Source organism: Delphinus delphis, chromosome 1 (assembly GCF_949987515.2).
Source record: "Delphinus delphis chromosome 1, mDelDel1.2, whole genome shotgun sequence".
NCBI classification, from domain to species: Eukaryota; Metazoa; Chordata; class Mammalia; order Artiodactyla; family Delphinidae; genus Delphinus; species Delphinus delphis.
In genome coordinates, this window is record NC_082683.1 from 87,373,991 (window position 1) to 87,390,307 (window position 16,317).

At 37.8% G+C, this 16,317-nt stretch overlaps 1 protein-coding gene across 1 annotated transcript in view; it reads left to right on the forward strand.

Moving 5' to 3' along the window:
* Positions 1-16,317, forward strand: part of PALMD (palmdelphin) — a 55,605-nt gene that overhangs the window by 26,081 nt on the left and 13,207 nt on the right. Inside the window, exon 3 of the mRNA XM_060026138.1 lies at positions 4,033-4,157. Within this exon, the coding sequence (XP_059882121.1) occupies positions 4,033-4,157 (125 nt within the window). The remainder of the gene's footprint in view (positions 1-4,032; positions 4,158-16,317) is intronic.

Here is a 16,317-nt window from a genome sequence, read left to right on the forward strand (position 1 = left end):
TTTTTGAGATAGGCAATTTCTAACTCCAAAATCTCCCTCTCTCTCTCTCTCTCTTTCACACACAAACATACACACACACACACACACACACACACACACACACACACACAATTTGGATCTCACAGTGAACTAATTACTACTGCTTCTGAGTAATTGCTATCCTTGCAGAATGAGTAGCCAAACAACATTAGAGTTCACAGTAGAAAAAAAGTTTTATATATCCTCTCTGTTCATTCTAGGAAGTAAGTTTCACACAGGAAAACACACATTCTAACACACTGAGAGGTCCATTTCTGAAGTGACACCTCATTTCAATACTTAACAAAAACAGTCCGAAAAGTAATATATACTGTTCCCTATAGGTTTGCTTTCTGGATCCCAGAAGACCTCTTCTAATCCAATCCAGTCAAAGCATGTATCATGCTTTGGACTGCAGTACACAGTTGTGCAGATGGTATACTGCGTAAAGTTACCTGAGACAGAGCGGTGCTGAAATCCTGCCCATACTCCCTTGGAACAGTGCACTCTGGCACAGGGCTGCTTCTGTCTGGAGGACAAAGTTTCTTTCTCTCTGCACAAAAGTGCTGTCCACCTTCCCAAGCTGTGCACTGACCTGAAGGAGTAGGAGTGGGGAACTGTACCTTTTCCTAATTTGCATATTAATGCCTTAGAGACCAGCGGTAGCCTTGAGAGTTGTAGCCCTTCTGCTTGCAACCTACTGGGAAATTCAAGGTTAAGTAAATAATTAGTACAAGTTAAAGGATGATTTTTTTTAATTTAAGCATAAGTGTAAGCATTAGTAATTCTTTAATCTGGGGTGGCCAAAAAAAGTTCTGTTAAAGGTGTGGGATTTAACCTGAGTCTTAACTGATAAGTAGAAAACCTTCAGTCAGTAAACATTTATTAAGTACCTATTATGTGCAAGGTACTAAGCTGGACATGAAGAATATAAAATAAGTTTGATCTGTGCCCTTAAATGGTAACTGACACATAAACTCATAATGACATTTATACTGTGATGAACACTATATTCAAGGCATCAACTGCAAAGGGAACATAGAGGAGAGAATGGCTGTTTCAGTAAGTACATTCTTCCAAGTTCTGCAGAAAATGGTTGGCTATTCCAACAGCAACTAGGCACAATTCCAAAATAGGGTTCAAAAATGTGCAGAAGTGTTCTAAAAATTGATTCCAAAATATCTTCACCAAGTCAAAAAAGCTCTGTTGGCTTCTGCAATTACCAGCCTTTCTTTTTATTTTCTTCTTCATCCATTTGTCTCCATTCCAGTGACTATCCTCACCACTTTCCCGATTGCAAATTATTTCATTACATGTCAATGACTCACTTTGAACAACACAAATGTAAATATTTACAAAGTGCTCCTTCTGTGTGAGCAGTACACACACTTCAAAATAGTTGTGGTAACTCACTCTAATATCCTTTAGCTCTGGAACCTGACATTCATACCAATGACATCCTGGAAAGGGAGTTTCCACGGCCATTAACAGCATTCTCACATTCAAACATTCTGAGACTTGTCCACTCTTGATCTTTTTGCCTAGTACTCAACCTAGAAAACTTTTCTGGAAGTCCATTTAAATCATGGTATGAAAAACTAATTTATTCTTAATGTCTCCTGTAACTGCTGTGCAGAATATAGAAGTGTTTCAAGAAAACCTTTCCCTAAAAGACTGCCAAAAGATCTACTACCTGTGTATCACTTATATTTTTATTTAGTTACTATGGCTTTTGATTCTGAATGTCATTGTTGTGAAATAGATTTTAGTCTATTCCTCAATCTCATAGACTAAAGCATAAGTCTAAACTGTGACATAAAAGCAAAATAACTGTCTTGTGGTTACCACAATATGTGATTATACCATATCATTCTGATTGTACATCTAAATTATATATTTTATATTTAGAGGCAAAAAGTTCTCTGCCAGAGTTAAATGACAATTCCTGAACTATGAACAAAGCTTATAAGGCTAAAATTAAAATTATTCTTAGTCCTAACCAGACTAAGAACCAAGAATGAAGCCCCAAGATAACATAATTATGTCACAGGAGCCATTCTCCACCCTCTACAACTCAGCATCATAAGACCATCCCATCTGAGTGTTTCTTACAGTGATATGGATGTAATTGACTGAAACTATCCTTGCAGGTGGTTTGTAAGAACTGTAATTTACTTTGATGGATGTCATCTATATTATTTACTGTGCATTAGCTATCATCATATTCCATCAAATAAAAATAAACTAAAATCAAGGTAAATTCTTAAATGCTGATATATTGAGATTTTCTTGGCATATTATCAGGAAATAAATCTTGACCTTTATTAATAATATTTACTGTGTCTGTGGGAACACATTTTTACAAACAACTGAACAGCTATAATTAAGGGAAAAGATAACATTGTGGGAAGGAATCTGGCTACAAACTGGAATAATACAAACTGCTTTTATGGGGTGTGTTGTCCACATGAAATTTCTTGAAACTCTGAAAAAAACCAACACAAATATGATGATCTGGGTTGAGATAATTACTGACTTAATCTAGTGGTTTTCAAACTGTGTCCCATGCATCTGTAGGCTTCTAGGCCCCCTCATTGCTTCAACTAGAGCAGGCCACATTTCATCTATTCTACAAGTTATAATTCCAAATAACATTTATTTGTAATCAGTGTAATATTTTTAATGATTTGAAAAAAAATTGCCTTAGTTAAAATAAACTTCCTTTGGTAATTATCTAGCCCAATCAACCTTATTTAAATTTATTTTAAATTCAGAGGTATTTACATTCCAGTTGTATTAATTCTGTTTTAAAAAACAAGCATGTTTTTTAAAAAAGACAAATATTCCTCTTACTTGCTTTCATTCTAATCATGGTGTTAGAGAGAGAAGTGTCAAAAAAATAAGGAAAATTCCCATTCTTCTCTTCTCACCATTTTAGAAACAGTAAATTCCCAGGGAATAGTTATTGAACAAATAATTTACAAAGGTAGATAGATATATAGTGACAATACTTTTCTTCAGGAAGAAAAGAAGAAACTCAAACACTTTGAAAATAGTATCTAACAGTTTTCCCTTGAGACACAGACAGGATGCTAGCTAAAGCCCCCTGAAGTTTACAGGTCTTCTTCATTTGCTTTGTCTTCTTAGGTTCAAGTCCAGGAATGTAATTATTTCATGCAAATTCGAGGGCATTTTTTTTCCACCTGATGAAACATAAATCTTTTTTGTTTTATTAAAGTTGACAAAAATTCAACTCACAAATATTTAGACAGATCGGTGAATTTTATGTATCATATGATTGGGACGAGTAGGGAGCTGAACGTAAAGGATATCTAGAACCAAGGAGGCTCTCAGAAGAAAGAAGGGGTACTGGGTAGGCAAAACAATAAATGTCAACCACAGAGACTAAGACTGTCATTGAATTAGTTTAAGATACAATAGCAATCTCTTGTTTTGCCCACCATTCCAATTAATCCCACAAAAGATTTTATTTTTTTTTGGAGGGGTCACTATGTACTGTCACTGGGATGAATAGCAAATGGCTTCAAGGAGCTTGTTACTTTGACACAGATATACACCCATCAACCCAACAAATCATAGTAAGGCATCATCATGATGAGGTCCCTACATGACTGTTAAAAATACAGTAAATATACAGTATAGGTAAACATACACTGCTGTGTGATTCTGAAGAAGGAGAGTTCCCTGGGGGTGAAGTGAGGCTGGGGGTGGGGTGGGGGAAGATGCAGAGGTAGGACAGGGATCTTCATAGAGAAGGAGGACCTGAACTAGACCTTAGGATATACATAGGATTCAGATACATAAACCCTGGCTTTAGAAAGGGGTCAAGAAGGGTGCAAAGTAGGAAACTATCAGATTTATTCAGGCAAGACAGTGAGAGAAAACAATTTCTCTTTAATATTTCCACCATTGAAATTAATAAGATTTGAAAGCATTCAGATTTTGGAATTTTCGATTGATATAAGAACATATATTTATGTTTTCTGATATCAGAAAAAGGCCTTGAGGGAGAAATGGCTTCTAGATGGAATCAGCAGTGGAAAAGAACAGGAAGAGATGAAGAAACAAAATCAACAAGACCAGCACCAGATCCAGGTTCTAGAACAAAGTATCCTCAGGTATGGCCCTCTCTGAGATACTCCACAACTACCTTTATTTTGACTTTGTCCTATGTTAAATGTATAAAGGCCATTCTCCTTTTTAGGGGCACAATCAGATCTTCCATTTGGATTTCTAAGACTAAGAAAACACACCAGAAAGCAACAACAGAAATTTTGCTGTAAAGGTCCCCAAAACATAGCAACACGAGACTCATTTTTAAAATACATATGGGTCGGGCTTCCCTGGTGGTGCAGTGGTTGAGAGTCCGCCTGCCAATGCAGGGGACACGGGTTCGTGCCCCAGTCCGGGAAGATCCGACATGCCGCGGAGCGGCTGGGCCCATGGGCCATGGCCGCTGAGCCTGCGCGTCCGGAGCCTGTGCTCCGCAACGGGAGAGGCCACAACAGTGAGAGGCCCGCGTATCGCAAAAAAAATAAAATAAAAAATAAAATAAAATAAAATACGCATGGGTGACTTACCCATAGCTCTCTGAGCCCATTTCCTCATCTACAAAATGGTAGTAACAATATCTATCTTTCAGAGTTGTTGAACAGATTAATAAATGCATGTACTAAACTACTAGCACCTACCTGGCATTTGGCAAGAGAGCAAAAGCAGTTCTTCACTGCCTCAACCCCCTCTCTCATCTTAGGACAGGTGACAGTTATAAGAGTGTGTGCATACTCTCCCCCCATCACACCTCTTCCCAGGCCCTCCTTAGCCTCAGCCATGATATTTTGGAAGAGAAGACACTGTAGGACTACTTCACTAACATTTTCTCTCTTCTACTTCTCTGATTGGTCACAGGGGTTGACTTCACTTCTCAGTGTCCTTTCCTGACCATGAAACACAATTAGTACAGACTCAGCAACTTTGGATATAGCAAGTAAAGTTTTTTAATTGCCTTGGCTTAAAATGAGGTGCTGGACCTGAAAAAAATTGGAAAGCTCAAATACAAGATAGGATTATTAATATTATCACAAAGTATAGATAGCACAGAAGAAAAAGGTGTGAGAAATGTCAGCATCATTTTCTAGCCCACAATGGAAAAAAGATGGAATTTTTTGTGGTATGATAATGACAATAATTTAAAGCCTACACATCTTTGAAACATAGGTAACTTTCAAAGCCTCACTCACTGCAAATTTGTTATCTTTTGTGAGGACCATAGGAAAGACCGGGAAGATAAAAATATCCAATAGCTGTGCTATGACCACATTTTGTCCATACTCACCACACTACGTAAACAGATTGCATTAGGCCTTAAATTGACAACATGGAAAAAGAAAAACAACTTTCTTTTTGCAACTGATTTTTATTTTACTAGCTTAATTTCATACACTTGTATATTTAATAGCTAAAATCATTGACTGCTCATTCTTATTTAGATGTTTTTAAATTAACCATTCTTTTAAAGTTATATTTTATAACTGAAATGTTTATATTTATAAACTCCTCAGTTGTTTGTTCAAAGATATGTACTGCTGCTGAATGGAAGATAGTAAATACTTTTTAAATAACTCAATAAATCAACTCTACAGTTTGGAAAACTTGATTATTCGTAAGGCATCCCTTAGCAAAAGCTTCCTAACAAAGTCTGGTTTAGCTGAAGATTGCTTTCCTCACCCTTCCACACACAATCCTTATCTCTCAAGGAGCTCTGAATTTAATCCCTGTAAACCCTTGCCCTGCACAGACACCTCCTTTCTTCCCCCTCAGAGCCCCTTCTTTGGAGTCTTTCCACATACTGAACACCTACAACTTTCTCTGCATCTGATGATAAATGAAGTAGTTACATATACTCAAAGTCCATTAACGAGTTTGGGCTGCTTTCTGAGTAATCCAAGAGAATTTACTAGGACTATACTGATGGCTTTCAGGCCTTGCCTGAATGCTCTGAGAATCACATAAGCTTCTAGGAGTTTTGGTAGTGGCTTGCCTAGTTAGGGCTCCTATGTGACGAAAGAGAGAGAAAAAGAGGGAGGGAGGGAGGGAGGAAGGAAGGGACAAAGGGAGGAAGAAAGAAGAACAAAAACAAGGAAGAGGAGGAAACCTATTTGCTGAGCCATATTATGCACCAGGCACTTTGCATATATCATCCCATTGAATCTCCATAACCCTATAAGGCAGGTGTTATGATCTTCACTTTTTGCAGAGAGATTAAAGAATTCGCACTGTTAGGAAGTGGCAGATCAGAGACTACTTAATCTGACTATCCAATGCTGCCTATAAAATAATGGCACACAGCAACCTCTGTGGACTGAAAATTCATTACCTTGTAAGAAGTCTTTGAAGCATGTTCTGTCCCTTGGTTCTGCTTTCTCCAAACAGCCTTTACCACAATCAGGATCTTCTTCCACGTCCAATTAATGTCTTTGTTAAACTATCAATTAAATGTCTATTCATTACCCAATTTCTGGCATCTCACTGCGACTTTATTTTAGATCTTTAGGATGTCATTAACCCATCAGTGCTCCTTTATTAACACCAAACAATTTTAATCCCCAAATATAAATAATAATAACAGTAATGGTTCATTTTTAAATGGCCTTGTGCAATTTACAAAGCAGTTGCACTTCCATTAAGTCATTGATTACTCACAGCAACCCTAGAAAGAAAGCATCAACACCTCCATTTCATAGATGAAGAAATACGCTCAAAGAGGATAAGGGACTTCACTAAGATCACAGAGCCAGTAAAGGATAGATTTGGGTCTCAAAGTGAGTCAAATTCAGTGCTCTCCAGCTGTAAATAGAGAGCTATAGGTGTCAATGCTCTGGAAGTAGTAAAATACCTGACACCTAACAGCAAACTGCATGGTTTAAGGAGTAGTCCTAAAAAGATGTATATGCAAAGAGCTAGTAAAGAATTTGCACCATCATGACCCATAAAGGCATATTTATCTCAAAAATGTGCAGGGAACAGAACATTCTAAAGCAACATACATACGGAGACAAAAAATAACAGTGCATTGTCAGTATTAAGCAGCCTCCACTACTGCCTAGCATTATAGAAATCACGTTGCCAAAGCAGCTTTACCTGATAACTGAACATTTTTTCCTCAGATATTTCTAAAGCTGCTAAATAATCAGGTACATGTTTTAAAATTCATTCTTTTTCAGAAACAACTACCCACAGTGCTTAAGAAGCTTTTATTACCAGCTAAATACAGTGCATTTTCCCGTAAGCTCTGAATGGCAACCAAGCCAACGGATGAGGTTTGAAGTAGGCAGAGCCATCCTCCTTCCCTAAGCAGAGAAAGTATCCCAATCCCTGAATGTGATTTATCACCCTACTTAGGTGCCTGCTCAAGGGTAACATTTGCCATCTGCCAGGCCTCTCAGCTACAGGATAAGATTTTAATAGGCACATCAGAATAGAAATGTTGCTATTACCTCAGAGTCTGTAGCAAGGCCAGACTGCCCATGAAGTTTGCATTCCTTTTACTTCCACGGTTTCATGAGATGAACTGAAAGAGCATGGTCTTTGTCATTCAAATCCCTGTTCTGCCGACCACAGTTCATAAGCCTAGCCATGTTCTTTCATCTCTTTGGGCCTCAACTTCCTTGTCTGTAATAGTGGACCATCATAAGCCACTTCACAGGACTGGGATGAGTGAAACAACTTCATGAGTGCCTGACACATGGTAGGTGTTCAGAAAACATTAGATACTATTTCTTATAAGGAGTCAAAAATAATTAAAAGAAGGACACTGCCTAGAGCTTTATCTGGAGATTTTCATCTTTTGGCTAAGAACTCTCATTTCTTTATGCTAGTGCAAAGAATCTTTTTCTTTGAGTAATCTTAGGTTATCCCCCAACTAAGATTCTTTCCATATGGAAAATAATTGATGGATTTTCTTTATGGTTTGAAGACTAAAATGTTAATAATATCAGTTAATTTTTACAGAGCATTTGTTGTAGACCCTCAGGCACTGTACTAAGCACTTCATATATATTATTTCGTGAATTCTCACAACCATCTTATGAGGGAGATAACATTTAACAGGTGAGAAAACTGACATTTATAGAGGCTAATTTGCCCCATGTCATACAGCTAAAAAATTAAGAGCCAGAATTTAAAATAGAATTAAAACTCCTAATCATAAAAATAAATTGTGTCTTGGATCCATAACAAAATTTTACAAAAGTTAAATCCTACAAAAGCTATGCTCTACAGCATTTTTAATTTCCAATCCATGCTATCATTTCACTTTTATATGCATCATTTTATAGAGACATTCATGTGACTCTTTATCATATTAAAAGCACTCAGAGTTTCCCTGACTCACACATAACCTTTAAGTAAAGTATGTCTTCATATTTATCCTCTCATTTTTCCTTTCAAAGAGAGGCAACATTTCAGAAACTAAGTGGGTTTCCATAGTTCTTGTTTCTGAGTCACACGTTAGCTCTGGAACAATATTAGTGAGCACTTTGACTTGTGCCCTGATTAATACCTTAGGAGAAAACATTCCCAGGGGGAAAACTCTATTGAACATCTTCTGAATCACTTTGCTCAAATTAGAGTTTCAATTTGCCTCCCAAATGAGCCCTGCTCTTAGTGTGACCACTGAACCCTTTACTTCCTGATTGTAGGCACAGGTGCAAATCCAGCACTGACTTCTCCATCCAAATATTAATGTGCACAGATTTATAGGCTGAATTAGAAATCCTGTTCTATCGCTTCTGCTGCTTTCCTCCATCCAATACCTACCCTCAAAAGACACCCCAAGCACCCTAAGAAGTGTCCAAGGGAGCTATGTCATTCACTTGCTAGGTTCCTCTTTGCTATCTAGCTACCCTGCAGTTCTCCATGACTCCCTCTGCCAAACTGCCTTGCATCAAGCTCCCTTCCACATACTTGCTACTTTTTGTACTGTGTCCAAAGACCTCTGGCTTCAATTGGAGTACACAGAGTGCCTGAAAGAAATGTCATAAGCTTAAAATGCAAAAGGTTAACTGCCAAGGAGACTGATGCAAATATACTGCATTTCCTTTGAGAAGGATTATCTACTTCTGATTAAATGTTCCCTAGTAACATTTAATATTCCAAAGTACCCTTCTGACCATCTGCCTTTCTTTAATGCACTTTCATTTGTCTCCAAATAGGCAGAAACTGCCTTCCATGTATCGTACTCAGGGGAAGGTGCATGTGAAGCTTGGATTTCTATGTGATTGAATGTCATGAGAAAAGCTGGATAGTGGGCTGTTATAGCAGCTATAGCTGACTCACATCACTTAAGGGAAATCCCTCCACAAGTGGAGATGGACAACTAGAAAATGCACTCTGCTCAACAGCACGTAGAGCAATAAACTACTCAGTTAACTCAAAAGATAGCAGGCAAGATTCAATTTCAAAAAGGAACCCAAAGTACTGCTATAGAAATATAAAGGTTAAATGACTTTGTCGCTGGTTATGGTTTATCAAAGTTTAGCTCATTATTATTTCTATCCAAGTTTAACCACTACCTAATGTTCTTATCTACCTGTACAAACCAATTGTACCTTAGTGAAAATAATGTCTCATCAAACACAGTGGCACATGCTGCATGGAAAATATCACAGGCTAAATATTTCTGTTTTCCTGCTCTGACCCAACCAGCCACATCTAACATCACATTGCACGGAGATAGACAAGCTGCTCTTCTGTGACAACATAAGAGAAGATAAAGGGGGAAAAGGCAAAAAGGGAGGGAAAAACCCCACCATTTGTTTCTTCTTAAATTTGCTGTTGCCTAGAAACACACAAGAAATCATTCTGAGGCAATTATCTGAGTCAAAATCATTCCAAGCATGTTTTTCACTCTGCCAGTATTTGACTAACTGGTTTACCAGATTTGTAAGAGTTCATCTGTGGTTATTTTTAATTTCCCAGATATTCTGATTATTTTTAATTCAGGAGCTTTTTTAATTTAACAAAAAGAGCTAAGTTAACCAAATTTCCAGCATAAGGAAAGGGGGAAAATTTATCTCCCCCCACAAAAAAATACAATTCCTAGCACATAGTAGGAATATCTATGACTACATAGCTTAATAAATGAATGAATGATGGATGGATGAATGGACTTGAAAATACCACATATTTAAGGAGACCAGATGAAGATCAGACAGTGATTTGAATGTTAGTAAACTACAAAGGAATATCTTGAAATTTTTTAAAAAATAAAAAACAAACACCCAACTATCTTGAGTCAAGGGCAAAGTTACGTGGCTATAGTGCCCCTGGTTTTTGAGGCAATTGTTGATAGCATGTTTTATCACCTCATCATTTTACTTTCTCACTTTCCCCCTTCTTCATATGCTCTTTTATTTCCTTATCCCTGCCTTCCAGCATTCTCTCTTGCTCATACCTGCCAATCTCGTTTATATGTTAGTAGAAATAAGGATTAAATGGTTACCTAGAATAAACACTCCCCCACCACAATGGTAAGCTGAAAGGTAGATTAGAATAACCTGAGAGTCCTCTCCTCACCCGACTGCAATTCAGTAACAACAGCTATCCTTTACAGAGTACATATTATGTACTAAGCATTATTTTGAGAATGACAGTTCTCTGAAGGAAGTCTAATTAGCCTTGTTTTACACATACAGACACTAAAGCACAGAAAGCTATGAATCTTTTAACAACTGACCTGTAAGTCACACACAGATCTTTCTGATTCCAGACCCTTTCCATCATGCTTCACCCTGCTTATTCTGGATTCATTTCAATGAACATTTATTAAGAACCTGCCACATATAAGTCTTTGTTCTTCTAGAGGAGATTTAAGAATCATAAACTCCTCAAAGCAAATTTTTATTTGTTTACCTCTCTTTACACCCTTTAACTTTTCAATGTACTTTTACATTAAATATCTCATTCAATACAATATTCGGTAACTTGAAACACAAGTTTAAGGCAGTTAACAGGGATGTCATAGATCTTTGGCTGTATTGGCATGAGTAGAGAAGGAAAAAAGGAACAACTGAACAATCCAGAAAGTGGAAGGAGAGTTTGTTTCAGTGATCCAGCTTCCAGGTGGCGGTCATGTTCAAAAGCAGAGACTCATTGTGTTAGAGAAAGGGTCTGTGCTGCCATAGGGCCTAGGCTTCCCCATTCCCCAGGAGAGTCCCCAGACACTAAATTTATAGCTCAGAAAACTTCCACACCACCCCCTTGCAATGCAACTTTTGTCTGACATAAAACAAATGTCACTTAGTTCATTTAGACCACCCCAGGCTAACTGGTCTTTGTTGGTTATTCTGTGTTATACTGAGGTTGGAATTTACATTTTTGGTGTTCAAATAATAAGAGTCCTGTTCGTGGCATCAAATATGAACAATTAACACTAGGCGCAAAGTCATAATGAAGTGGATAGAAAGTAGAAAATATAGTGGCTGCTCTATAATAGTGTCAGAGATAAATGTTAAGGGTTACAAGACACTAAGCCAGTAATTATTGCTGAATGGAGAGAGTCACTGGCTGTATACATCACTGAACATGTTTTGTCATTTCATAATATGGTTACAAGTAGTATATTCACTAAAATTAGTTTTCCCCTACAGCTTATTTTTTTTTAAGAAAAAAAAGCTTTCCAAAATCATGGATAAGCATATCTGCAGTTAACTTGCCACGACCTGGCTACGACAGTATTTGAAGGTCACTGGCAGAACATCTGAGAAGCCCATAACTAACCAATTTGCCATATCACACCAACCTCCCGGGTGTACTTCTATTTGTGTTCGTTTGAAAATCACATGTGTAACTCGCACATAAAAATAGCTTATTCTCTGAAAACCGGTTTGGATTCTTGTTTTTCATGGCAAATGCATACATTAATTTACAAAATATTATTCTGAATGAGAGGGTTTGGTTTTCTACTAAATCACTCTCTTGAATGCCTACCAGGCAGTTTCAAATCGTGATAGTATTGTCTGCCCAAAAGATAATTGTTAATATTTACAGTTATATTAGGAGACGAGATTCACCCCTGTAAAATCTGCTCACATGTAACTATAAATTATTCAGCTTTTCTAAACATCTGCTCTGTTCCCAATTATCAGAGCAAACTGACACTTGTTTCAATGTCACTGTTGGGCCAGCTCTCTGCTTCTAGTTATCTTGAAGCTACTGTGCTGTATTGCTTGTCCTGTTCTTCAGTGCTCAGGGTTAGAGGCGGTAGATCTGACTCGGGGCAAACAGCGTTTGCTGTATGCCAAATGCCCTTTAATTCTCTGGCAGGCTTACCCGTGGCATGTGATTGTTTGCACTTGTGGGTTAGAGCTTTCTTATTATACATGCTCTTCGGCAAGGGCCGATTGAAAGGCAATTCTTGTCCTATGTCCACGCATAGGAGCATTCTTCATCTTTTTTGATATACTTTTATTTCAGTTTGGTGAAAAAATGTGCCTGACATGTAGTAGGTGCTTAATAAAAGTCTGTTAAATGTTTGATGAAAGTTATTGGACCCCAACTTTAAAAATAAAACAAAACAGCTTACTTCCTACCTGATTACATACTCCTAATTTTATTTGGAAAATATAGTTTGACATTCCCATTGGCCACATTATCTGTAAAGATAAAATATCTATAACCTCTGACCCATTAGTAATAATGTATCTGCCCATTACATGTGATCAACACACAACAGTCAAGAATACCTGATTAAAGTCATCAACTATGTGTATTCAATAGTATCCATTGCAATTTCAGAGCAAATTTTTTAGATGAGTTATGATTAAAAAATAAAATGACTCCCTTTTTTCATTGCAAACTTTAGCCATTCAATATTAACTAGCTTATGTCAACACAAACCATGTCAGATTTGATATATCATTTAGAAACATGTAAATTCTTGGAAACATGTAACCACTTGGAGCAAAGACTGATTTATTATTCTATTGCTACTGGTGAACTACCTGAAATGCAAGATACTAATGATTAATTCTGCAAATCAACAAAAAAAATTATGAAAAAATTTCATAAAATTTGTCACACCAAGACTCATCCTCCAGAAGGTTATACAATAATTAACATACTGGTTTTTTTGCTTTAAAAGCCTCCAGAAGAACAGTGGCTTAAACAGGATTAGAAAGGTTCATTTTCCTCCTACACATAACAATCCTAGCTGGGAGAAATTCAAGGGAGGGGAGCGGCAACATTACATGAGATGATCAAGAGACCCTGTTTCTTTCTGTGTTATTGCTTTGCTACCCCCTAAGGGATGCCCTTGGTTGTAAGGTTAAAGGCAGCTGACCATCACCACATCTGCATTTCAGCTTAGGAAGGGGAAGATAAATGGAGGGCAAAGAGCTCTAGTTTAAGGATATGACCTGAAAATTGCAGAGGTCACGCTTGCTAATACGCTATTGGCCAGAATTTAGTCACATGACATCATTTCAATGCAAATAAGACTGGGAAACGTAGTCTGTAGGAGGGCAGCAGGGAGACACATAAAACTCAGGGAGTTCTATTACTAAAAAGAACAGGAGAAATGGATTTGGGGAGAAATCAGTGGGTTGTCAAAGCAAACTAGCATATTCTTTCTTTAATTAAATAGACATTGTTTATTAAATTGCATTTATTAAATAGACACTATCCCCATAAATGTTATGAAAATTCTAATAATGCTGGAGCACTGCTTTTTCTGTTCTGTCTAGAACAGTATTTTCAAGGACAGGTGTGTTTCTTTTTTTTTTTTTGGAGTGGAGCACATTTTATTTTATTTTATTTTTGGGGGGGTGTTATACATGTTTATTATCTTTTTTTTTAACCTCTTTATTGGAGTATAATTGCTCCACAATGGTGTGCCAGTTTCTGCTTTATAACAAAGTGAATCAGTGATGCATACACATATATCCCCACATCTCCTCCCTCCTGAGTCTCGCTCCCATCCTCCCCATCCCACCCCTCTAGGTGACAGGTGTGTTTCTGATGCTATATTAGCACCATGCTTGCTCTAAAATCATTGCTTTCAAGGTTGAAGATCAAATCCAAAAATGGACCCGGTAGGTTTTCTCTTTCACTGGAGTTGTCAGAGAGGGCCCTCCTCTCCCTAGAAAACTGAGGAAGAGTAAAGGAGTAACTAATCATTATTTAGGAATTCCTCTATGTCAAGCCCTGTGCTAGAGACTTACAAACATTATCTCATTTACCTCCTCAAAACAACCCTTTGTGAATATTATTCCTTAAATGAGAAAACTGAAGCTTGGAGGGGGTCAATAATTATGCCAAGTGAGTTAGCTTTGATATGAGCTTACTTTCTGTTTCCATGGGTAGAGCTGGGGAAAAAAAGTGGACCTCCCCCCACCAAAAAAAAAAACCCTCACGAAACATAGGTAAACCACCAGTCACCTCCTGTTCTCCCAAGATTCAGTGGGGAAGAAAAGAAAGAATCTCTGGCCCAAGGGAAGAGTCAGGGATTACAACTGCTTACAACTCCACGTTGAATTCAACACCCTGTTGGAGGCAAACATATCTGAGAGCCTGTAAGTCCCAAAAAAGAAACTGGGTCCTTCTTTGTCTAGCCTGCGGTGGGCTTGGAGAGATGGTCCTAGCACGTCCATCAACTGGTCTCAGAGGTACATCAATAGTGGCACAGCCTGGGTCTAAGAACTGCTGACTCAGGCCATCCCAGAGAAGTGGCCATTTGGCGCCCTCTCTATGTAGTCCTGGCTTTTAATAAGAGAGCTTGAGTTACCAAGACATAAGTATTAATTCATCAGTCCTTTCAAAGTATATAGCTAAAGCCAGTCATAAATTTAATTTCAAACATAGCATTGGTGGTTACATTCAAATTGTGGAGTTGTAATCAAATTGTATAACCAGCTTTATATTTAAGACCTAAAGCTTCCATTATTTTGAACAATAATCTTGTGTCCAAGCAAAGAAAATCTCTCTATAAAGTAGCACTAGGTTGGAAAACCTCAGACTCTTTGAAAAAGACTATTCTAAGAACTCCTACCAAAAACCAGACTCAAGCAGCCAAAGAGAAAAATGACAAAGCCTGGACTTTAATCCTGGTCGTACTGACTAGACCACCAAGCAGAGAAGTTCTCTGCACAACAAAATCACTCCAATGAAGACCAGGAGAGAAATATTAGCTTTACAGGTAATGAGTCAGCACTGTTACATTGTGGTAGACCCCAGCTAGCATTTCAATCTTCACTTTATTATCACAGAAAGTAAAAAAAAAAAAATCCTTTTGTACTGTTGAGCAAATGAATGTTGTTTGTAAGTTCATAAGAATCCATTTTTTAAAGTTTTGTTCCCATCGTGGCTAATCAGCAGGGAGTTCAGAGCTCAGGCTCTCTTGGCGGAGACTTGATTTCAAATTCCATCCTGTCACAGGCTACCTGTAAGCCTCTGGACCAGTTGTCTTTCTAGGTGCCCAGTTTGCTCACCTGTTGAAAGGAACTAATAACAGTACTCCTGGGGGGTGTTGTGAGGACTAATTAGGCCAGTGCCTGGTACGGTGTAAATACGCAGTACATATTAAATGTTGTTATAATCGCTAACAAGTGAAGTACTGTAAGGTAGGGCATAAACTTTTGAATTTTTTTCTCCTGATTTCTCGTTTGTTTGGCGCCTGATAGCAAACCCTGTCAGGTTGTTAATCCTTGTTAACACCACCAAAAACTGAAAGAGATAAATGGACCCTTAGCAGCAGAAAAATTGCCTTCTGAAATAACCCTTTCTTGGTGCATGCAGTGTTAATGTGCTGTCCTTTTTCTAAGACAATAACTTGCATGTTGGAATTGGATTGGGGATATTATCTCATGATGATTAAGGAAAATTATTGCTAGAACAGTGCATGAAATGAAAGCTACCTGCTTTCACCTAGGGAGCTCTTGAAAATAACCCTCTTTTTCTCCAGCAAATAAGCAAGGAGAAGAAAGATTCCAATAATGGATAGCATTACAAATCCTTTTTCATGTACTTTGCTTATCTAAATTGGCACATGATGCCTGCTCACCATCTCTCAGAAACTGAGAGAGGTACTAACTCATCCATCAGACCCCGCCTAAGAGCCCAGGAGGCACCAGGAAGGATATTTCTCTTTCTCTGCTGCCTGTTTCTCACCAAACTGAATCAGCATTTCTAGGAGCTTAATTCCCATTCGGGAAGGTAATACCTTCTAGAGATGGGGGTGGTAGCACTTATGGAAATTCTAACCCATCAGCTGAGAGATAAGTA